The sequence below is a fragment of the Durio zibethinus genome, chromosome 2 (assembly GCF_047325235.1).
Source record: "Durio zibethinus cultivar Kanyao isolate XHJ-2024 chromosome 2, ASM4732523v1, whole genome shotgun sequence".
Classification (NCBI taxonomy): Eukaryota; Viridiplantae; Streptophyta; class Magnoliopsida; order Malvales; family Malvaceae; genus Durio; species Durio zibethinus.
This window is the reverse complement of record NC_143163.1, coordinates 4,658,442-4,683,443: the sequence shown is the minus strand read 5'-3', so window position 1 is coordinate 4,683,443 and position 25,002 is coordinate 4,658,442. Positions and strand designations below refer to the sequence as shown.

The following is a 25,002-nucleotide window of genomic DNA, read 5'->3' as shown; positions in this document are numbered from 1 at the left end:
TATATTTGAGTTGTACTTCCCTAGCCTAGAAGCAGCAGGTCTTCTTCGGAAGTTGGCAAATTGCCTGGATGCTCATATACCTAATGTTGAACTGATTACAAGTGCAATAGGAGTTGTGTCAGCAATTATTGACAATGTTCCACTGGTTGCAGCAACAATGGGAATGTATGATCTCACCACTTTTCCCCAGGATTCTGAGTTTTGGCAACTTGTAGCATATTGTGCTGGTACTGGTGGATCCATGCTAGTTATTGGGTCTGCCGCGGGAGTTGCATACATGGGAATGGAAGAAGTTGACTTCTTTTGGTACTTGCGAAAGGTAATTCGTGCTCTTAGTTGCATATCTTTTTAGGACAAGAAAACCAATTTTATTGAGTAAAATATTTATTTTGGTGCAGGTAAGCGGTTTTGCTTTTGCAGGTTATGCTGCTGGTTTTGCAGCCTATTTAGCAGTTAAGAAGCTTCACATCTCCTAACCCTCAACCTTAACTGAGGTTCCCTTCCTTTCTGGTTCATAATGCTACAGCTTGAACTTAGACTTGGCCATTTTTATTTTTAAATCTAGTGGAAGAGGAGATCTCCCATAATATGTATAACGTATTTAGTCTTTAGAATAGAAGAAATTTAGGAGGAAAAGGTTGATATAGTTCTTGATCTCATGTCTGCAAACATTATGGTCATTCTTGTCAGATATGTAAAGAACCATGAATTAAGCATAATATGTCAAAAATGATGGTTTGCCATGAAATTGAATTCACTGGAAAATGTCACGAAAGCAATAACCCCATATCTGCATCAAAGAGTTTTCTTTTTTCAAATTACAAATCTAAGAATTTTCTAATAGCATGCACAAAAACATAATTGATCAACCAACTTAACCTGTTGCAAAGGGAAAACAAATTGAAAGGAGGTGTAATATGAATAAGGAAACAATTAGCACGCAAAGCACATCTGCGTCCATGAAACCAGATACAAATCTGAATCAGACAAAATTTAACTCAATAATAAGTGGTCTTCTTGCTGCAACGCTCAATTATGCGTTCTTCCATCCTTGTCGTCAACCAACGACAAAGCACACTCAATAAAAATTTTCAAAATTGAGCACTACAATGTAGTAAAAATGTCCAATCCAACCCAAGAAGAAAAAGATATGGTACTAAGTCTAAATATAGATCCAAGTCCAGAGATAAAGTGAAGTGTTTCCATTATTGTAAATACCATTTTATATTTCATTCACCATTCTCATTCTGTCCCCTCTTGTTGGCTTATACCCTAAGCTAAATTTGTCTTTCTTGTCATATGCTGCTGGTGACTCTATGATTCCTTGCAATTTCTTCCTTAGTTCAGTTCAAGGTTGCCATCCCATTCTGGTAAGTTGCTTAACGACTATTTTAGTAGTCGTAAATAGGTGTGGTGAATATAGTTTAATCTTTTCGAAGATTTTGGGTTACGTTGAGATAACTGTGGTAGACTTTTTTAAGCAAATTGAAACCTAAGCAATTAATCCCGCTCCAGCAGTCTTAGTTGAAACCAACAGGTCATTAAATTTCTGTCGACAAAATGAAAAGGGACGGTTCATAGGATGTTCACTGCTATTATATGTGTGGGTTAGAAGTCATTTCAAATGTGGGAAAAGTGCATTTTCAAAGCCGTATCTACTAAATAAAGCACCAATTGAAGAGTTCTGCAAACGTCAATGGTCAACATTGAAGACTAAGGAAGAGTGGGTCTTTTTCTTGCGAAAGTTTACCGGTGATGAAATTGAATGGATGGCATCTTGGATGCCTCGAGTGCCTTTGTTGTATCGTGAAGGAAATAAGCCGTGGATACCGTTGTTAGGATTATAAGGTATTGTAAGTTACGCTCCATTGATGGTGCTTAGGCAATTTGGTGCAAAGCAATTTGTTCCTGCCACTCATTGCTTGGCCCAAATAGAATTCATTTATGGGGAATCGAATCCACCAAGAACCTCAAAGTAGTTGATTTAAGCATGGAAGAAAACACGAAGAATGAGATTATGGCCTATCATGGATAAAGTCACTTCTGATTACCAGATTTGAAACTCAAGGCAGCCTAGAGACATAGTACTCTCTCCTGATGATAGCTTACACCAATCGGTTAATCTTTCGATAGAAGTGCAATTATCAGAAGTCGAGCTTATCAAGAAAGAATTAGAAGTTGAAAAAGAAGAAATAAGAAGAGAAAATTTGAGACTTCACGAGAAGGTGGGATAATTAAAATATGAAGTAGAGATACAAGGCAGTAGATTGGAAAAAGCCATAAAAGAATGAGATGTAGCCAATAATAATTTGAAAGATCTTCACCAGGAAAATAAAAGGGTACGAGGTCAATTCAAGACTAAAAAGGTTATTAAGTCTTACCTTAGTAGGCAACGCAAAGTGGATGAGCTCCGAAAAGAAATGAACCAATGAAAAGGCAAAGCTCAAGAAAAGCAAGAAGATGCCACCATAATTTTTCAAAAATGTCAAAATTGGAAAGGGTTACATAATACAACCTTAGCAAGATTGGTGGAATGCCAATAAAAAAAGGAAAGGTTAAAAGCTATGCTCACAAAAGAGAGAAAAAAGCACTTTGAAGTACTGAATGAGAAAGAATCACTTCACCGGATAATTCAAAGGTTGGAGCTACAACTGCAAGACCACAAGAACCATATTTCAGTAATAAGAGATGAGTGACAGAGAAGGGAAAAAGACTAGAGCTTCACATGTGATTCAAAAAGAGATGCTCACATGATATGGAAAGCATAAAGTTTAGAGAGGCAACAGTATATAGAGCATGTAACCAGTCAAGTTTGTAAAGCAATAAAAAAGGCATAGAGATGGTTGAAAAGGTAGAAGCATTAAGACAAGAAGTTAATCCCATAGGAGAACATGAACAGCGTCTAGTAAACTTTCTAGACAAGGCAAAAGGCCATTATAAGCAAGTAAAACGCTTCTATGGATATAATTCTAGGATGATAAATCTTATGTAATCAAAGTTGTATGGAATTAATGAAAATTTTTAGTGTTGAAATTTGTCCAAGTGTAAATATTTCATACTTGCCTTCATGCATCATCTGCACCATTTTGTTTTCTTTCAAAAAAAATAAAAAAATAAAATTTTTAACACATGGCATTTTGATTTTTCTAAAAAATTTTATGGTAATAAAGGTTCAAGAATAGCTCGCACTTTAAAAATTTTAACTCAACCCACTCGCCATTCATACAACACTAGGACTTAAATAAGAATCATGGAGCAAGAACAGGCCAGTCGATTTGAGAGAATCGAAAAAGCTCAAGAAGAGCTGAGAAGGGATCTTAGTACAATAATGGATATGTTTAGGAAACTTGACAAGGGGAAAGCAGTGGAAGAAAATCTCTGCTTTCAAGAGCAATTGTCAGATATGGTAGATCCTATTTACCTTTCAGGATTTGAGCCACGATCGACCCAACCTTATCAAGAAACTAGAGTACAAATTTTTACTTTTGGTGGATATCCCAATCTTTATCCAGGAATAACATCCACACCTACTCCAGAATAATTCTAAAATTTTGTTAATCCCGTTATGATGAAAAAACCACCGAGCCAATCTTGATCCCTGACTTGGATGATCCCAATGAGAGAGAAAAGCTAGAGATGAAGACACTCGAGAAAGTAGAAGATACTAGTGCCCAACAGAAGATGAAAGTATTAGAAAAAAGACTTAGGGTCGTAGAGGGAATGAATTTTTATGGCTTTATGGATGTAGTCGACCTTTGTTTGGTCCAAGACATGGTTATTTCACCTAAATTCAAGGTCTCTGAATTTGAAAAATATGATGGCACAAAATGTCCGATGACCTATATCATCATATATTGTCCAAAGATGACAGCACATACTCGTGATGAGAAGTTGTTGATGCACGTATTTCATGATAACCTTACAAGATCTGCAGCTAAATGGTATATCCAACTAGATAGGACTTGTATTCATTTCTGGCAAGAGCTCACTAGGGCATTCCTTACACAATATCGACATGTCACGAATTTGATTCCAGATCGTTTATCTCTACAAAGTATGAAAAAAAAAGTAATAAAAAGTTTTAAAGAGTATGCACAGAGATGGAGAAAAGATTTTTTTTAAATACTGCAAGTGTATTGAAATATTTATAAAAAATCTTTAATATAACAAAATTTCTTTTTCTTCAAAATTTTAATTAAAAATAAAAAATTAATAAAATAATAAATAAAATTTAAAAAAATAAAATAAAATGTGTGCATCAACATGATAACATTCAGCATTGCATGCACGACATAATTTTTTACGAAAAGTAAATTTGAGCATCTAAAGATTATAAGGTATTCCAAGAAGCGATGCGTAAGAAATCTTTAGGTGAGAGATAATTCTTTTAATGTTACTAACGTACTGAAACATTTTAAAAGTTATTTCAAGAAAAATGTTCTAATTTATTTTTCTTGAATAAAATTTGAACAATAAATAAAAAAATAATTTCTAATAAATAAAAAAATAAGAAAATTATTTTTCAAACATCGAAAATAGTACTATTTTTTTATCAAATCAAAGGATAACATATAGTTAATTGGTACCATTTTAAACGGGTGCTGTTGGGGTGCTAATCTTTTCCCATGCGTAACCGACTCTCGAATTCAGACTATTGCGCAGACTCTAAAATTATCCTTTTAATAAATTTTAATTAATTTTAAATTTTCATTAAAAGGATATGTTTTAATAGGTGGCCAATCGCACCTAGCCAAAAAAGATTGGTGGCGACTCTTATTTTTTATTTCATTTCCAAATTCATTGGGTGGATACAAAATCATTATGACAACTTGGCGACTCCACTGAGAACGCCTTTTATTTTTTAGATTCAGGCCAAAATTAACTACGTATTATCCTCAAATTTTGATTTAAATAGTCTTAATCGATCTCTTAGATTTTTATTTTTCACTTTTAACAAAAAAAATCAAATGGTCAAAAAAAATCTAAAGCAAAAAAAAAATTCACACACGTTTCTTTTACTATGCCTCTTATGCTTTATTTATATATATATACATTACTTTCAATAAATTAGGACATATTTACACACACAAGGCACGATGCCCGGCTTTATCCCTTATAAGAGGCAATAGAGTACTTATACCTTCGTGAGGTGATAACCTCCGAATGGTAAGCGAAATACTTTCACTCAAATTAAATCCTTTTCGTTCATAGCTTGTAATGGGTAAAGATTATGGTGCCTCACTAGTCCAGCGTAGATGACAGTGATGAACAATTTGAGAACTTTTAGACACGTATTAATCTAAACTCAGTATGTAATAAGCCTAAAAAACTAGCTTTAGGGAGAGCTTCGTCCATTTTCTTGCAGAAAATACCTAAGAATGAAAGTTGTGTGTAATACAAAGCAAAATAAAACAAAACAAAAAATCTCAAAACTAAAAAAAAAAGTTATTTTCAAACCGCATCCTCACAATAACTTAATTTTATTTCATCTTTTTTTTCTTTACATTAATCATATCATATAGTTCTAAATCGAGATATTTACTCTAAGACGTATTTCTCCCAAGAAGTTTTCATGAATCCCGTAGAACTATAGATTTACTCATCTTTAATTAGTGTCTCATGTGAGCCATGTAATAAAGTACATGTTTGGTAAAAAAAACTCAACAAAAGAATGGAGATTGTTTGCTTGTCGACTATGTGCCTGAGTTACCCGAGAGGGTGCATTTGGATCTCACACAAAATGATTTAGAAGACTTAGCTGCTATCTGAGGTCAGTTAAGTGAAGAAAAAAAGTTTTTGTAAAAAGTATGGGCAGATTACATCCTTCATTTTAGTAGTAATTGATGAACAGCTGGTCAGCGTAACTATACAGTTTTGGGATCCATTCTATAGATACTTCACTTTTAATCAGGAAGATTTGATGCCAACTATTGAAGAGTATTCAGTTTTGCTTGGAATAAAACTACAATATCTAGATAAAGTGTTTACTCGAAAGTCGAAATCAGGTTATCACAAAAAGTTAACCAAGCTTATGGGGGTTAAAGTGGAAATCATTGATTCTTTCATAAAGCCTAAAGGTGAACATCTCGGCATTGTTGAGACTTTCTTTGAAACTTCATTCAGGAGCATTTAAATGATGATAAAGGCTTGGTTATGTTTGCTCTATCATTGTATGGAATAGTAATCTTTTCGAAGACTTTAGGTTACATTAAGATAACTGTGATAGACTTTTTTGAAACCCAAGCAATTAATCATGTTCCAGCAGTCTTAGTTGAAACCATCAGGTCATTGAATTTCTATCAATGAAATGAAAAGGAACGGTTCATAGGATATGTATCGCTATTATATGTGTGGGTTAAAAGTCATTTCAAATGAGGGAAGAGTGTATTTTCAAAGCCATATTTACGAAACAAAGCACCAATTAAAGAGTTCTACAAAAGTTAATGGTCAACATTAAAGACTGAAGAAGAATGGGTCTTTTTTTTGTAAAAGTTTATCGGTGATGAAATTGAATGGATGGCGCCTTGGATGCCTTGAGTGTCTTTGTTGTATCGTGAAAGAAATGTGCCATGGATATCGTTGTTAGGATTATGGGGCTCCATTGATGGTGCTTAAGCAATTTGGTGCAAAGTAATTTGTTCTTGTCACTCATGGCTTGGCCCAAATAAAATTTATTTACGGGGAACCAAATCCACTAAAAACCTCAAAGCAGTTGATTTAAGCATGAAAGAAAACATGAAGAATGAGATTAGGGCCTCTCATCGATAAAGTCACTTCTGATTACCATATTTGAAAAGTAAGGTGACCTAGAGACATAGTACTCTTTCCTGATGATAGCTTACACCAATCGGTTAATCTTTCGATAGAAGTGTAATTATCAGAAGTCAAGCTTATCAAGAAAGAATTAGAAGTTGAAAAACAAGAAATAAGAATAAAAAATTTGAGACTTCACGAGAAGGTGGGATAATTAAAATATGAAGTAGAGATACAAGGGAGTAGATTGGAAAAAGCCATAAAAGAATGAGATGTAGCCAATAATGATTTGAAAGATCTTCACCAGGAAAACAAAAGGTTACGAGTTCAATTCAAGACTAGAAAGATCACTAAGTCTTACCTTAATAGACAACGCGAAGTGAATGAACTCTGAGAAGAAATGAACCAATGGAAAGGCAAATCTCAAGAAAAGCATGAGGAGGCCACCAAAATTTTTTAAGAATGTTAGAATTGAAAAGGATTATATAATACAGCCTCAACAAGATTGGTGAAATGCTAAAAAAAAAAAGAAATATTGAAAGCCATGCTCACAAAAAAGAGAAGAAAGTACTTTGAAATACTAAATGAGAAAGAATTACTTCATCAGATAATCCAAGGGTCAGAGCTACAACTGTAAGACCACAAGAACCATATTTCAACAACAATAGATGAGTGGTAAAGAAGGGAAAAAGATTGAATCTTCACATGTGATTCAAAAAGAGATACATGCATGATATGAAAAGCATAAAGGTTAAGGAGGCAACAGTACATAAAGCACGTAACCAGTTAAGTTTGTAAAGTAAAAATAAAAGGCATGAAAGATGGTTAAAAAGGTAAAAATGTTAAGACAAGAAGTCAATCCCATAGGAGACATGGACAATGCCTAGTAAACTTTCTAGACGAGACGAAAAACCATTATAAGCAAGTTGAATGCTTCTATCGATATAATTTTAGGATGATAAATCCTATGTAATCAAAGTTGTATAAAATCAATGAAAATTTTTAATGTTAAAATCTGTCCAAAAGCAAATATTTCATACTTGTATTCATGCATCATCTGCACCATTTTATTTTTTTAACAACAAAACAAAATTTTATTGTATTGAAATTATTTTATAAATACTCCAATACACTGGTAGTATTTAAAAAAAAATTTTCACCTAGAGATTTCATAGGCATTACTACTCGGAGTACCTTTGAATCCTATCATTAGATAAAATTTTCTCACCAAAAAAAAAGATAACTGTTTTATTTGTGTACACTCTGAAAGCATCATACTATGAGAGATTGATAGGTAATGCAACCAAGAACTTTACAGATATGGTGATATTGGTGAGATTATCAAAAATATCATAAATAATGGCAAGCTCGATATATGAGAAATAAGTGGAGCAAAGAAATGTAGAGCTTCCAAAAATAAAGAGAATGAAACCCAAGCGGTAAACTATTTGGGGTAATAGTTCAGAGGTTTCACACCCTACTCTGCACCAGTCTACCAAACCTATTACCCTTCTATAAATAATGTTACATCTATCCCTCATCCATATCAACCATTACCACAACCAGCTTATCCATCTTAATTTCAACTATCTTTTCAGACACCCACCTATTCCTACAATTATCTTGTTGCACCTACCAGACCATAATAGAGACCTAATAATGGTCCAAGAGCCCTAAAAAATACTAAAAAAAAACTCACATTTGATCCCATTCCTATGATATACACAGATTTATATCCTCAACTTATTGAGAAATATTTACTTGCTCCTATATTGTTGAACCCTTGAAACCTTTATTTCTCAAATGGTATGACCACAATGCATATTGTGATTATCACTATGGGAATCCAGGTTATTTCACTGAGAACTGTATTACTTTGAAGGATAAAGGGCAGGGGTTAATCAATGAAAGGGTGTTAAACTTTGATACCAACCAACAAAAGACTTCAAATGTTAATAGGAACCCTCAATCGAACCATACCAGACCATCAATAAATACCTTAATTGATGGGTAAAAAAGCCACGTAAAGAAAAAAATAGATGAAGTTAAGACTCTGATGGCTAAAGTGTTTGAAGTCTTGATCCAAGTTGACATGTTGAAGTTAATAGAACCTCAAAATTACTTTGAAGCGATTAACTCAACTGAGAGCTGCAATTATCATAGAGGTGCTTTGGGGTATTCTATCAAGAGTTGTCACCAATTCTGTCAAGAAGTGTAAAAATTAATGGATATGGGTTGAGTAGAGTTTTACGAAAAGAGAGAAGAGTTGATGAAAGCTAAAGTATCTACCATTGATAGATTTATACGTAAACTGGTTACTATCTATTATAATGAGAAGCCAACATCGAAACTAGAAAAGCTTATCTCTCGACCAATGGTGACAATTAAAGTTTCTGGCCTTTTTTCATACCAGAATGATAAAGCAGTATCATGAAAGTATGATTATGATGTTATAGTCAATCCAAATATTGTGAACATAACGGGTGTAAGAGGTATAACTCGAAGTGAAAGATGTTATACTCCAGAAGCTTTAGAAAAAGCCAAGAAAAAGAAAGTAAAGTTAGAAAAAGAAGAAAAAAGATAGAATAATCTTATCACAGCCTCAGAAAAAAATTTTAAAAGCCGGTATCTGAGAGTGAAGCTTATGAATTTCTAAAGTTAATAAAATATAGTGAGTATAGTGTGGTAGAACAGTTGAACAAGATGTCAACTAAAATTTCGTTATTATCATTATTGCTAAGCTCAAAGTTACACCATAATGCTCTACTGAAAGTGCTCAATCAAGCATTTATGTCTCATAATGTATCTATTGAATACATAGAATAGCTTGTAGGTAATATGATAATTTTAAACTATATCTCTTTCAATGATAAAGAGATTTTTTCTGAAAGTCATGAAAATACCAAGGCTCTCCATATTACTGTTAAATGTAAGAGTCATATAATGGCTAAGGTTTTGATTGATAATAGTTTATCTATCAATATTATACCTATAACTACTTTGGCAAAACTCATTGTTAATGGATCTTATATAAAGCCTAGTCATATGATAATTTGAGCCTTTAATGAGATCCGAAGAGAAACGTTGAGAGACATAAAAATGCCATTGTAGATTGGCCCGTGCACTTTCAATATGAAATTCTAAGTTATGAATTTTTTTTCTCATATAGTTACTTATTGGGTAGGCCATGAATTCATATGACGAATACAGTTCCATCTTCATTACATTAAAAAGTTAAATTCATTATTGATGAAAAATTAACATTTATGGTAAGAGAAGAAGATTTATTGGTTACTTAATCGATAAATACTCCTTATGTAAAAGCAACGGATGAAGCCTTAGAATGTTCATATAGATTTTTCCATATTGTTAACGTAGCACATGTGGCTGAAGGATCTAAACTATATTCATCACACCTATCTATGACTACTAAAAATAATCGTTAAGCAGCTTACCAAGATGGGATGACAACCTGAAACTAGACTAGGGAAAAAATTACAATAAATCATAGAGTCACCAGTAGTATATGACAAGAAAGACAGATTTAGCTTAAGGTATAAGCCAACAATAGGGGATAAAATGAGAATTATGAATGAAAAGAAAAATGAGATGATGGCTAATCTTGAGGGATATAAACTGAAGTTAGAGCCTATGGTCATTCTATACCTCTATGATTTCTTTCATTCATGAGGATATATTTACTCAGATTTATCTGGAGCCCTAAGTGCAAGATTTGTAGAAAAATTTTCAAAGCTGACCATTTAAATGGTGGATGACAAAGAAAAGAAGAGTCAAGATAAAAAGCTGTTCGTGCACCTTTGTCCTTCAAATTTTGAGCTAGATAATTGGAAAGTCGTAAAGCTGCCTATTGTCTTTAAAACTTTTGAAAAGTAATGTGAAACTTTAAATCCCCAATTGCTTTTATGAGCATTGGGTGATCTTTTATAGTGTCTTTATGTTTATCGTTTTAATAAAAGACTTAAAAGATGTATCCATATTTCTTCTATTATTTTCATCTTTATTTTGCTTTCCATTTTCCATTTTCTCATTTTTTTGTCATTCTATTTTTTTGTGCCAATATTCTCTTCATCTTACCCTTTGCGAGGTCTTGAATAATGAATACGAAAATAATCATGACAATAATCTCAGATTTGATTTTGAAAACTTAATTCATGTTGATGAACTTGATAATAAGAAAGATTCAAATAACTACATATTGCCTCTTGATTTGTTAAAATTAATAGAACATGAAAATAAGCCAATTGAACCCCATTAGAAAACTACCAAATTAGTGAATTTGAAGGATGATGAAAATAAAATAGAGGTCAAAGTTGGTACATCCCTTTTATTAACTAAAAATCAGAAGTTAGAAGAGCTACTCTAAGAATATATAGATGTATTCGCGTGGTCTTACCAGGATATGTCAAAACTTAGTACTGATATTGTAGAGCATAAGTTGCCTTTGAAATCGAAATGTAATCCAATGTAGTAAAAGCTAAGACACGTGAAGCCAGAAATGCTACTAAAAATTAAAAAAGAGGTGAAAAAGTAATTTGATGTAAGATTTTTGGAGGTGACAAAATATCTTGAATGGGTAACTAACATAGTGTCAATTCTCAAAAAAGATGAAAAAATGAGAATGTGTGTTGATTATCGAGACTTGAATAGGATAAATCCTAAAGATAACTTTCCTCTACCCCATATCGATACTCTAGTGGATAATACTACTAGGCACTCCACATTTTCCTTTATGGATGGCTTCTCAAGCTATAATCAGATCAAGATAACTCATGATGATATGGAGAAAATCATATTTATGATCATATAGGGGACATTCTATTACAAAATCATGCCTTTTGGGTTAAAAAATACTGGTGTTACTTATTAAAAAGCAATGGTGACTCTCTTTCATGATATGATACATAAAAAAATAGAAGTATATGTGGATGATATGATAATAAAATCTCATGAATGAGAGGATCATGCAGTCAATCTTAAAAAGCTATTTGATAGGTTGAAAAAATTTTAGCTGAAGTTGAATCTTGCCAAATGTATATTCGATGCTAAATCAAAAAAAATTATTAGGTTCTGTTGTTAGTGAAAGAGGAATCAAAATGGATTCGGATAAGATACAAGCCATCCAGAACTTATCTCCTTATCATACATCAAAAGAAGTGTGAGATTTCATAAGGAGATTGAACTATATTGCTCACTTCATCTCTCAACTCACTTATAATTGTGATCCTATTTTCAAGCTTCTTAGAAAACATAATCCAAGAGAATGGAATGATGAATGCCAAAAGCTTTTGATAAGATCAAAGAATACTTGTCAAATCCACCTGTGTTGGTGCCGCCAATCCCAAGAAAACATTTGATTTTGTACTTGACAGTGATGTGTGCTAGGGCAAAAAGATAAAACTGACAGGAAAGAATAAGTAATTTACTATTTAAACAAAAAATTTATTGATTACGAGTCCAAGTATTCACCATTAGAGAAGATGTGTTGTGCATTAGCTTGGACAGCTCAAAAGCTCCAACAATACATATTTTATCATACCACTTGGCTTATAGTAAAGTTGGATCTATTAAATATATTTTCGAGAAGCTTTTATTGACAGGGAGAATAACGCGGTGGCAAGTTATACTTTCATAATATGATATTATTTATGTGACTTAAAAGGCTATTAAAGAAAGTACGATGGCCAAGTTTCTTGCCAATCGTGCAACCGAAGATTATGAGCCAATGAAACAGGATTTTTCTGATGAAGATGTGATGGTTATTAAAGAAAATGAACTTGTTAGGAAGTCCTTGAGGATGTATTTTGATGAAACTGCTAATGCTTTGGGTCATGGTATTGGGCAATTTTAATATCGCTCGATAAACATTATTATCCCATCACAACCAGGTTAAATTTCAATTGTATAAATAATATAGCTGAATACAAGGCCTGTGTTATGGGTCTACAAGCAATGATTGAAAAAAAAATCAAAGTGTTGGATGTGTTTAGAAATTTAGCTCTAGTCATCTATTAGTTACGAGGAGAATGGGAAATAAGAGATTTCAAGTTAATATGATACCATAATTACATTTCTGAGTTGGTCAAACATTTTGAAGAAGTTCAGTTTGAGCATTTGCCTAAAGAAGAAAACCAAATTACTTACGCACTAGCTACTCTAGCTGTAATGATTAAAATAGATACAACTACTGAGATCCAAGCCATAAAGCTAGATGTGAAAGATATACTAGTACATTGCTTAGATGTTGAAAAAAAAGTTGATGAAAAGTCATGGTATCATGATATTATGCAATACATTAAAAGCCAACAATACCCAGAATATGCAACAAAAAAGGATAAAATGACTATTAGAAGATTGGCTATGAGTTTTTTCCTTGATGGAGATATCCTTTACAAAAGGGATCGAGATCAAGTACTCTTAAGATGTATAAATACAACTAAAGCAAAGAGGATTATTAAAGAAGTGCATGATGGAGTTTGTGGGGCACATACAAATAGTCATATGATGGCTAGACAAATTATGAGGGCTGACTATTATTGGTTGACAATGAAAAGTAACTGTATTGATTATATCAGAAGATGTCATAAGTTTTAGATCTATGCTGATAAAATCCACGCACCTCCAACAACATTACATGCTTTGACTCCTCCATGGCCATTCTCTATGTGGGATATAGATATCATCGATCTCATTACTCTAAAAGCTTCGAATAGGCATAAATTCATTTTTGTGATGATTGATTACTTCACCAAGTGGGTAAAAGTTGTATTATATGCTAGCGTGACCTGATATATGGTATGTAAGATAATATGTAGATATAGGCTTTCAGAGATAATTATTTTTTATAATACCAAAAACTTAAACGGTAAAATGATGAATGAAATGTACACTCAATTCAATATCGTCATCATAATTCTACACCATATCGTCAGAAAATAAATGGGGTAGTGGAGGCTGCGAACAAGAATATCAAAAGAATCCTAGAGAAAATGACTGATGCTTACAAAGATTGACATGAGAAGTTACCTTTTGCTTTGCATGCTTATAGAACGTCAGTCTGAACATCTATTGGGGCCACATCGTTCTCTTTGATATATGGAATGAAAGCTGTGTTACCGATCAAAGTGAAAATTCTCTCACTAAGAGTCCTATAGAGATAGAGTTAGAGAAAGCAGAATAGGTTCAAAATTGCTACTAACAATTGAACCTCATTAAAGAGAAAAGACTTATAGCACTTTGTCATGGTCAATTATATCAAAAGAGGATGATGAAAGCACATGACAAAAAAATTCATCCCCGTCGCTTTAGGGAATGAGACTTAGTGCTAAAAAGAATCCTTTCAAATCAATATGACAATCGAAGAAAATAGACACCAAATGGGGAGGGCTCGTATATGGTGAAAAAGGTATTTTTTGGGATGATATTAATTTTGGCAGAAATAGACGGAGGTGATTTACCTACTCCAATAAATTTAGATGCTGTGAAGAAATATTTTACTTAAAAAAAGAAAAAAATAAAAAAAATGAAAAGCAATGACTCATCTAAGCTAAAAACCTGAAAAGACAGCTTAAATGTATTTACAACACTGAGGCAAGTGTAGTTTGATGAACTCTAAAGAATCAAAGAAGTCATTTGATTTAGTTTTTTTTTTAAAATTAAGAATATTTTATTCATAATTATCTTATGATCATTATTTGGGTACCTTTGTTCAACTCAGACACTTTGCCATGCACTTATTATTGATCTAATGAAATATGCTATCTTTCCTTTGAAAATAACTCCTATCCATTCCTTTATTCTCATTGGAAATTTTTGTTCATTGTACAAATAGGAAAAATATGTGATTGCATGTTATTTGTCTTGAACTTAAAATGATGAAAAATAAATAAACATTAAAGATCCCAGCATTACTTTTTAAAAGTTGACAAAGACAAATGAAAAAGGATGAGAAAAACATGACAAGACATTGATGTTGCGGACTTTAGAAGAAGAAAAGTGAAGAATATAATGGTCAGAGGTTAAGGACAGATTGGTCATATGGCAATTGTTGAGAATTTTGATAAAAGAAGTAAAAAATGAGAGATTTTGAGAACCTTTTTACTACAATGGGTAATTTTAATTATATTACATGCATTGCATTTAGAGTACTCAGTACATGCATCCATGAGTAGTCATAATAAAGATAGAGACTTTTTATTTTTTTAATAAAAAAATAAGATTTTAATATTCGAATAAAGATAATAATCAAACAAAATACTTCAAAAAAGATAAATTTACTTATTCAAAGATAAGAACTCGATTTTGAGAATAGATAAAATTTTTAAAGTTGTTAAGCCTCTGTTGAGATGAGCATTTTTTCAAGATGAGATTTTTAAAGTTATTGAGCCTCTGCTGAGAGGAACTTTTTTCAAAATGAGATTTTTAAAGTTATTGAACCTCTATTGAGAGAGCTTTTTCAAGATGAATTTTTAAAGTTATTGAGCTTCTGCTAAGAAGAGTTTTTTTTCAAGATGAGATTTTTAAAATTGTTAAACCTTTGCTGAGATGAGCTTTTTTAAAATGAGATTTTTAAAGTTATTGAGCCTCTGTTGAGAGAAAATTTTTAAGATGAATTTTTTAAAGTTGTTGAGCTTTTGCTGAGAAGAGCTTTTTTTAAGATGGATATTTTAAAGTTGTTGAGCCTCTGCTAAAATAAGCCTTTTTCAAGATGGATTTTTAAAGTTATTGAGCCTCTGTTGAGAGAAGCCTTTTTTTTAAAATGAGATTTTTAAAGTTGTTGAGCCTCTGCTGAGATGAACTTTTTTTCAAGATGAGATTTTTAAGTTATTGAGCCTCTGCTTAGAGAAACTTTTTTAAGATGGATTTTTTTAAAGTTGTTGAGTCTCTGCTCAGAAGAGCCTTTTAAATTTTCAAAAATGTTGTTAAACTCTTTAAGCCTTAAAAAACAATTTTTTTACTCAATGTTTCTTCTTTTAGAATAAAATGGTTGTTTGTTTATCTTTGCCTTATTCCTGATTCTCATAAATAGACAAACAGGGGTAATTGTAAACATCATTTTATTTTTATTTTTTTATTTTTTTCTTTTTCCTTATTCTTCTTCCTTAGTTGATTTAAATTGACTAAAGTATAAGTGCATTAAATGCACCATCACCAAAGTCTAAAATGCCAGTGGTCGTCACCGCCGGCAGTCACCTGACACATGCCTAAATTAGCAATGTGAATTTTAGGTTGAAAAAAATGAGATTTGAATCTCAAAGAGCTCTATAAATAGAGCTTGTTACCTGCAAAGAAATGGAGATGAGTCATTGATTAAAAAAAAACAGAAGCTCTGCCAAAAAAAACTTTTTTTTACCAGATTCTAAAAAAAAAAACTTTATGTTAAACAAAATAAATCCAAAAAAAAAAAAAAAACTCAGCCTCTAGAAACGAGGGCCACAACACCAAAAAAAAAAAAACAACACATAAGCATAAAAAAAATTTTAGCCAAAACTTTCAGGCCAGATCTATGCCGTTTGGGATATTTTCAAGTGAAACGGAAGCTGGATTTGTGTTTAAGGGGTTGAAAAAAATATTTTAGGTGATTTTGACTTTTTTTGGTCACCGATGAGGCAACCAACGATCAGCAATGACAACGGCAACCGATCGACCACTTGTGTTTGGCTAAAGAGAAAAAAAATAGAGGTTTTTTTTTGTGAGAGAGGAAAAATGATCGAAAAAAAATTGACTTTTATATAAGCTGCCAATAGCCAAAACGACGTCATTTCATTTAAGGACTAAAACAACACCGTTTTGAGCCCTGAGGATCCTCGCGTCAACCCGTGACCCTACCTAGGTTCATACACACAACCCATAACCCGCTTCTTTCTCAGCCTCTGACCGGTCTAACTGAATCGATCTAGATCGAATCGAGCCATTCTTTAATCGTTGAACCGAACCACCCTAACCAAAAAAAATCGAGTCGTTCTCGAATTGCTGGACCAAACCGTCTGTTGATAGAACCATTGACTGGTACTGTTCAGGTAAAAAAAAAATTTTTTTAATTTTTTTTAGATTTTTTTATATATTATTTTTGTTATTTTAATTATTATTCTTAATATTTATGCATGTTAAAATGTTAAAATTTACCAAAACAAATTTTTGTTGTTTTATAATAATAATTAATAAATAATAAAATATAATAAAAATATTAGATAATTTTGAATAAACCTTATAAAATAATTGGTAAAAAAATTTTAATTAAATAAAATTAATAAAAAATAAGAAAAAAAAATTTATCCAATGATGAGACTTAAAGGTACTCCGAGTAATGATGCTTATGAAATCTTTAAGTGAAAAAAAAAATTTTAAATACTACTAATGTATTTGAGTATTTATAAAAAAATTTTCAATACAATAAAATTTTTCTTTTGTTAATAATAAATAAAAATTAATTTATTTATTAAAAATAATAATAATATAAATAAATAAATAAAAATTTTATCCAATGATGGGATTCAAAGGTATTATGAGTAATGATGCTTATGAAATCTCTAGGTGATAAGATTTTTTTAAATACTACCAGTATTTTTGAGTATTTATAAAAATTTTCTAATACAATAAAAAATTTTTTTGTTAGTATTAAATAAAAATTAATTTTTTTATTAAAAATAATAGTAAAAAAATAAGAAAAAAAAATTTCATCCAATGATGAGACTCTAAAAGTATTCCGAGTAGTGATGTTTTACGAAATCTCTAGGTAAAAAAAAATTTTTAAATACTGCCAGTGTATTTGAATATTTATAAAAAATCTTCAATATAATAAAATTCTTTTTTCTTCAAAATTTTAATTAAAAATAAATAAAATTTCTAAAAAAGAAATAAAATGTATGCATCAACATGATAACATTTTGTATTGCATGCATGACATAGTTTTTTACGAAAAGTAAATTTGAGCCTTTGAAGATGAGATTCTAAGGTATTCCAAAAAACGATGCCTAAGAAATCTTTAGGTGAGAGATAGTTCTTTTAATGTTACCAACGTACTGGAACATTTTAAGAGTTATTTCAATAAAATGGTTCTAATTTATTTTTTCGAATAAAATTTGAACAATAAAAAAATTTTTCCAATAAACAAAAAAATCAAGAAAATTATTTTTTAAACATCAAAAATAAGATTTTTTTATCAAAATCAAAGGATAACACGTAGTTAATTAGTACCGTTTTAAATGAGCGCTGTGGGGGTGCTAATCATTCCCCACACATAACCTACTTTCAAACCCAGACTGTTACGCAAACTCTAAAATTATCCTTTTAATAAATTTTAATTAATTTTAAGATTTCATTAAAATGATATGTTTTAATAGGTGGTCAATCGCACCTAGCCAAAAAAGATTGGTGGTGACTCTCATTTTTTATTTCATTTTCAAATTCATCAGGCAGATACAAAATCGTTACGACAATTATGATAAGGCAGATCATATAAAACAACACTATAAAATCTTGAAGCAAGAGCAAAAAAATGATAAAGATAAGAGTTCAAATGATGACAATGTTACAGCAGTGAATTCAGATAGTGATTCAGTTACTTTAATTTGTACATATGGTGATTGTAATCATATTGGTGATCTTGACATTGAGTGGATAGTTGACATAGGAGTGGCATATCATTGTATTACTAAGAGAGAGTTGTTTACAACTTACAAAGTATGAGATTTTTGTTGCACTAAGATGAAAAAAAAAGAATGTGTCGTAGATTATTGAGATTAGTGATATTGTTGTACAAACTAGTATGGGCTGCATCTTAACTTTGAGGGATGTCAGACACATTTTAGATATGATAATGAATTTGCTTACTATTAATGTTCTTAATAAGAAGGGATATGAGAGTTGACAAAAGAATGGACAGTAGAAGTTTCTCAAAGGAACTATGATAGTTGCAAGAAAAAAATTATGCTGTCAATGTATAAGACATAGATGCAATTGAACGGCAATCAGGTAAATGCTGTTGAGGATGATACTTCATAATTTATGGTACAAAAGGCTAGCACATATGAGTGAGAAGGGGTTAGAGGTTTTGACAAGACAGTCTTTCATTTCTTTGACCGAAGGTATGTCTCTCGATTCATGTGACTATTATTTGTTTGGTAAGTATCGTATAGTTTTTTTTGTAAAAATTCTCAGAGAAAAGAAAATAGATTGTAATTAATTTATTCTAACGTATGTGATCCCATTGACATTAAGTCATTAGGTAGTAACATGTATTTTATTCCTTTTATTGATAATGTTTAATGTAAAACTTGGGTGTATATGTTAAAAAATAAAAGTCAGATATTCTAGTATTTTTAAAAATTTTATGTTATGATAGAAAAATGACAGGGTTGCCCTTAAAGTATATTCGAACTGATAATGGTAGAGAATACACACCCACAGACTTTGAAGAGTATTATTCAAAGCATGAGATCAGGCATGAGATGACAGAACCTGAAACATCGTAACATAATAGTGTAGCTGAAAAGATGAATCGCACCATTATGGAAAAAGTCATATGCATGTTGAAGATGGTAAAATTATCAAAGCCATTCTGTGGTGAAGCAATAAAAATAACTTTTTATTTGCTTAATAGATCACCATCAGTTTCTTTGGACTTTGATATTTTTAAAAAAGTGTGGACAGAAAAAGATGTTTCATACTCTCACTTAAAAGTTTTTAGGTGTAAAACATTCATACATATGTCGAAAGAGCAAAAGTCAAAACTTGATAGTAAAGCCACACAATGTGTGTTTGTAGGATATGGTGATGAGAAATTTGGCTATAAGATATGGGATCCAATGAAAAGAAAGACAGTCAAAAGTAGAGATGTGGTCTTTAATGAAAAAAAACTATAGTAAACTTTGAAAAAAATGAGAAGACTACACAAGTTATTGTTGAATGTGATATTTTAACACCGACAGAGATTTCATCAGAAAAAGTCACAAATGATGAAAATGAGCAAAAAATAGAACTTAAAGATATAAATGAGCCTGTCACAGTTAATGATAAACCAGATGTAATCAATTTTGAGTAGGAATAGCAATTCTCTCTACCTGAAAGTGTTAAGTAAAGAGAGCTACTTTTGGCATCAAATGATGTAGAGTTTCAACCTAAAAGATCTATTAGAGAGCGCAGGCCATCTACCAAGTATCTAAGTTCATATTTTATTTTAGTTACTAATGAATAAGAGCCAAAGAGCTTTCAAAATGTGCAGACTACTCCGAATAAAGAACACTCATTAAAAGTAATGAAAGAAGAGATGGAGTCATTACAAAAAAATAGTACTTATGATCTTGTTAAACTTTTAAAAAAGAAGAGGCCATTGAAAAATAAATGGGTATTCAAGTTGAAAATAGATGGTGACAAACTAGTGAGGTGCAAAGCTCGATTGGTGGTAAAAAGTTTTTCTCAAAAACCAAGCATCAATTTTAATAAGATCTTTTCTCCAATTATGAAAATGAGTTTCATTCGAGTGGTACTAAGATTAGTAGCTAATTTAAATCTTGAGCTTGAGCAACTTGATATTAAAACTGTATTCTTGCATGGTGATTTATAAGAAGACATTTACATGAATCAGCCTAAGGGTTTTGAAGTAAAAGTGAAAGAGCACTTAGTTTGTAAATTGAAGAAAAGCTTGTATGGCTTAAAAAAAGCTCCATGATAGTGGTACAAAAAATTTAATTCTTTTATGATGAGTCATGACTATAAAAAAATGGTAGCGGATCCTTATGTGTATGTCAAAAAAAAATTTGATGGTAACTTTATTTTTCTCTTATTATATGTTGATAATATGTTGATTGTGGGATAAGATGCTAGTATGATTTGTAGATTAAAAAATAATTATCTAAGTCTTAATATAAAAGATTTAGTCCAACAAAATAGATTCTTAGTATGAACATTATTCGAGATAGGAGAGCTAAAAATATTATGGTTGTCACAAAAAAAGTATGTTAAACGGGTACTTAGTAGATTCAACATGTAACATATTAAATCCGTTAGCAGTCCACTTACCAACCATTTTTATCTTAGTAAGAAATCTTATCCGGTGTTTAAAGAAAAATAACTAGCTATGTCTAGTATTCCTTATTCTTCTGCAGTCAGTTCTTAATGTATCTTATGGTTTGTATATGGCCTGACATTACTCATGTAATTAGTGTAGTGAGCAAATTTTTTTTTAATCTGAGAAAGGTTCATTGGGAAGCAGTGAAATAAATTTTTAGATATTTGAGAGGTACATCAAAAAAGGGCACCTCAAAAATGTGCTTAAGTTATGGAGTTTCATAATCAATTCTAAAATGGTTTACTGATGCTGACATGATAGGTGATCTTGATGATAAAAAATTTATTTCAAGATATTTGTTTACTTTTATAAGAGGAGTTGTGTCTTGGCAGTCTAAGTTGTAAAAGTTTGTTGCATTGTCAACTACATAGGTTAAGTATATTGCAGCAATCAAAGCAAGTAAAGAAATGCTTTGGATGAAACATTTTCTTTTTAAATTGGGGTTGAATCAAAAAGAGTATGTGATATTTTATGATAGTCAAAGTGCTTTAGATTTGAGTAAAAATGCCATGTACCATGCTAGAACAAAGTATATTGATGTTAGATATCATTAGTTACATTCAGTGATTGAGGAACAACAGATGTTGTTGAAGAAAATCCATACTGATAAGAATATAACAGATATATTAACTAAGATACTTTCCAGAAAGAAGCTTGAGCTTTACAGTAACTTGGTCGAAATGAGTTTTTTGACCAAGATAAGTTTCAAATGAAACTGCTATGGTGATGAATCTCCTCCTAATAGAACTGAAAGGGGAGATTGTTAGAAAAATATAGTCCAGCCCCATGTAATTGGTTTTGAACCAATCAAAGGTAATGGCCTTGGTCTTTATTTTTACACAGAGCCCTAGCTACTTAATAAAAAGAGATGGGGTTATTTTAAGGTGATATCGCAAACCAAGAAAAAAAAGAAGAAAAGCTAGGTAAAATAGAGAGAAAAAGAGAAGGGAGAATTGGTTGAACGGAAGTCGATCCATTGTTCGATTGAGCTGAAACTTTGTCAACAGGTTTATGATTCCGAGTTTTACATTCTGAACAGTGAAGATTGAGTTTAAAGCTCTCTAAGAACAAATCCATGGTATATTTGTTAAGTCACCTATTTGGTAAGAATTCTTCAATTGTCTCTTTAGTTGTTGATTAGCTTTAGTTTTAGCTAGAGAAGAACTTTATATATCCATTATTTGATTGTGAAGATTTTTCTGGTGGTCCATGATTTTTTTCCTCTACATTCTAGGATTTTTCACATAAATCTTAGTGTATTTTATTTTTCCTGTATTTTTATTATTGATTATTATCTTTTGCTGTGAGTTTATTGCGATATATTACTTCTATATTATTGTGTTTATTGCTTCAGGCCCAACATAGCCAACCTGTCTACAAAGTATAATGCTACCCTCCAAGCTCACGTCCACTTCAAATGATCCTACCTTTGTCAAATGGGGAACTCCATTCTTCACCCGTTCTTCAAGCTTAATCTCACCAGACTCTGATATGGCGCTGGCAAATTTTGATTCCATATCGGCAATCTGAACTTGGATGGAATCCAGTGGACTCTCAGGTGAACCATCTAAAATGATGCGTTCAGCGTAATCTGCAGTCCTCTTTGTTTAGCAGTATAATCAGCATTAACCAGGTTCACGAAAACACTAGAAATATGCTCAATTAGGCCTTGGTAATCATCGCACGGAGCAACCTTGTGTCAAGGTCATTAGGGGCTCTAGAGGAAGCATACGACACTTTCACACTTTTAACACCAATTCCACCTGCTACCAATTGGACTGTCAGCTTCCCAAGTTTCTCAGCAAGTTCGACATATGGTTTCGACCCTGTTAGAACCTGCAGGGGAAGTTAACAAATAAGTGAAACATCAATCATGAATGACTAGAACATGAAGAAGGGAAAATTAAGGCTATATCAACCGGAAAATAAGGAAGAAAAATAGATGGCAAAACTAATAGAACTCATTAAGTCATTGTACCTCAGCAGCAACCATTGGTGCATTGACGCAGTTGCCGCAAATTCCGCTTTCAAGGCTCCAACAACAGTTTCAGCTATTTCAATAGCCACTCCTTCCTGAAAAACATAACAATGCTTCGTTCAATAATATCATTCTGAAACAAATGAAACATGGATATATGCTTTAAACAATCAACTTACCAGAGCGTCCATTGTACTAGCACCAAGATGTGGAGTCACAGTAACCCTCACGTCGAATTGACCCGATGCTAGAGGTTTCATCTGAAATCCAAAACGCTAGACTTGGCTTCTTCCCTCTACGAAAAGATGTGTAGTTGTAACTTGTAATCAATTACTTGCATATGAAGTTTTGAACGCAAAAATAACAGCCAATTAGGGAAACAATCAAAGGTGCTACGACCCACACCCCATTGACTAGCTAGAATGCATTTGTAGTTTTGGCAACTTGTTGCATATTGTGCTGGTACTGGTGGATTCATGCTAGTTATTGGGTCTGCCGCTGGAGTTGCATATATGGGAATGGAAAAAGTTGACTTCTTTTGGTACTTGCGAAAGGTAATTCGTGCTTTTAGTTTCATATCTTTTTAGGAAAAGAAAACCAATTTTATTGAGTAAAATATTTATTTTGGTGCAGGTGAGTGGTTTTGTTTTTGCAGGTTATGCTGCTGGTTTTGCAGCCTATTTAGTAGTTAATAACCTTCACATCCCCTTATCTGGTTCATAATGCTACAGCTTGTACTTAGACTTGGCCTTTTTTTTTTTTAAATCAATTTAGTGGAAGAGGAGATTTCCCATAATATGTACAACGTGTTTAGTCTTTAGAATTTCTTTAGAATTGAATAAATTTTGGAGGAGAAGGTTGATATAGTTCTTGAATCTCATGTCTGCAAGCCTTGTGGTCATTCTTATCAGATATGTAAAGAACCATGAATTAAGTATAATAGGTCAAAAATGACGGTCTGCCATGAGATTGAATTCACTGGAAAATGTCATGAAAGCAATAACCCCATATCTGCATCAAAGAGTTTTCTTTTTTCAAAGTACAAATCCAAGAATTTTCTGACAACATGCACAAAAACATAATTGATCTACCAACCTAACCTGTTGCAAAGGGAAAAGGAATTGAAAGGTTTTATGAATAAGGCAACAATTAGCACGCAAAGCACTTCTACATCCATGAAATCAGAAGCAAATCTGAATCAGGCAAAATTTAACTCAATAATAAGAATATTAGTAAAATTCAGATGAAAATCTGAATCAGGTTTTATTACTCATATTAGCAAAAATCACGATAAAACCTCTACATGGCATCACTTTAAACTACCAATTATTAGAATATATTTCTATCACCTTGCTTGGCATAAATTATGTCATTTATCATATTCAAAACTTGTAAATGTGGTGATGTCATAAAATCTTGTCACATGAATATGCCATGGTGATTCCCAGACTTGAATCTACGAAAGGTCACAAATTATAAAATTTCCATCTTAACATAATTAAAATAGATCCATAATTATTCCCCCAAAACGTTTTCTATATTTAACCATAGCAAAACAAAATCTAAACATAAAATTCAGATCTAAGCAATCCACAAAGAATATAAGCATTACAATAAAATCCAAGTCCAAGCCCCCATATGCCTGCCACTGCCAGCTCTTCCACAGGAACATCAACGCCATATCAAGCACCAGAGTCATTAAAGAACCTCAAACCAAACCCCAAATGGGATGTCTACTCATTTGGCGTAATTTTGCTTGAGCTTCTCGGTGGGAGAGTGTTGTCAACCAGGGAGTTGGGACAGTGGGCGGTGCGAGCCTGTTCAATCGGGGAAGAAAGGATCAGGCCTGTCCGCTTGGCTGATGTGGCGATAAGGGATGACGTGGAAGGCAGGGAAGAAACCATGGTGGCATGTTTTAGATTAGGGTTTAGTTGTGAATCATTTGTGCCACAAAAGAGACCGTTCATGAAAGAAGCAGTTCAAATCCTAGAAAAAGTCCCTTAAGCTTCTTCTTTTTCTTCTTCCTCTTCATGTTAATGAAATGATGCAGTTGGGTCCTACAAAAAGTGCTCAAGCGAGCGCTAAATTAATTTTCTTTTGCCTCTTTATCAAATCCTTTGTTGACTTGAATGCTTTGCATAATTACGAGCTGTATAGAATATTGTTGATAGCCTATGCGAGAGAT

At 32.1% G+C, this 25,002-nt stretch overlaps 1 protein-coding gene and 1 pseudogene across 4 annotated transcripts in view; one reads left to right on the top strand and one right to left on the bottom strand.

Moving 5' to 3' along the window:
• Positions 1–25,002, top strand: part of LOC111308979 (sodium/proton antiporter 1) — a 46,213-nt gene that overhangs the window by 8,975 nt on the left and 12,236 nt on the right. For 2 of the 3 annotated variants that reach the window (XM_089746968.1, XM_022907704.2), the window contains exons 9-10: positions 25–319; positions 399–748. The exons of the other annotated variant lie outside the window; for it this stretch is intronic. In XM_089746968.1, the coding sequence (XP_089603094.1) occupies positions 25–319; positions 399–476 (373 nt within the window). In that variant the 3' untranslated portion in view covers positions 477–748. Of the gene's footprint in view, positions 1–24; positions 320–398; positions 749–25,002 lie in introns of those variants that run through there. 3 annotated transcript variants of the gene reach the window in all.
• On the bottom strand, positions 21,932–23,295 carry LOC111308043 (D-3-phosphoglycerate dehydrogenase 1, chloroplastic-like; annotated as a pseudogene). Its single transcript, XR_016327231.1, has 4 exons — positions 23,152–23,295; positions 22,997–23,077; positions 22,818–22,912; positions 21,932–22,675 (listed from the first exon to the last, which is right to left on the bottom strand). The product of XR_016327231.1 is annotated as a D-3-phosphoglycerate dehydrogenase 1, chloroplastic-like (transcript).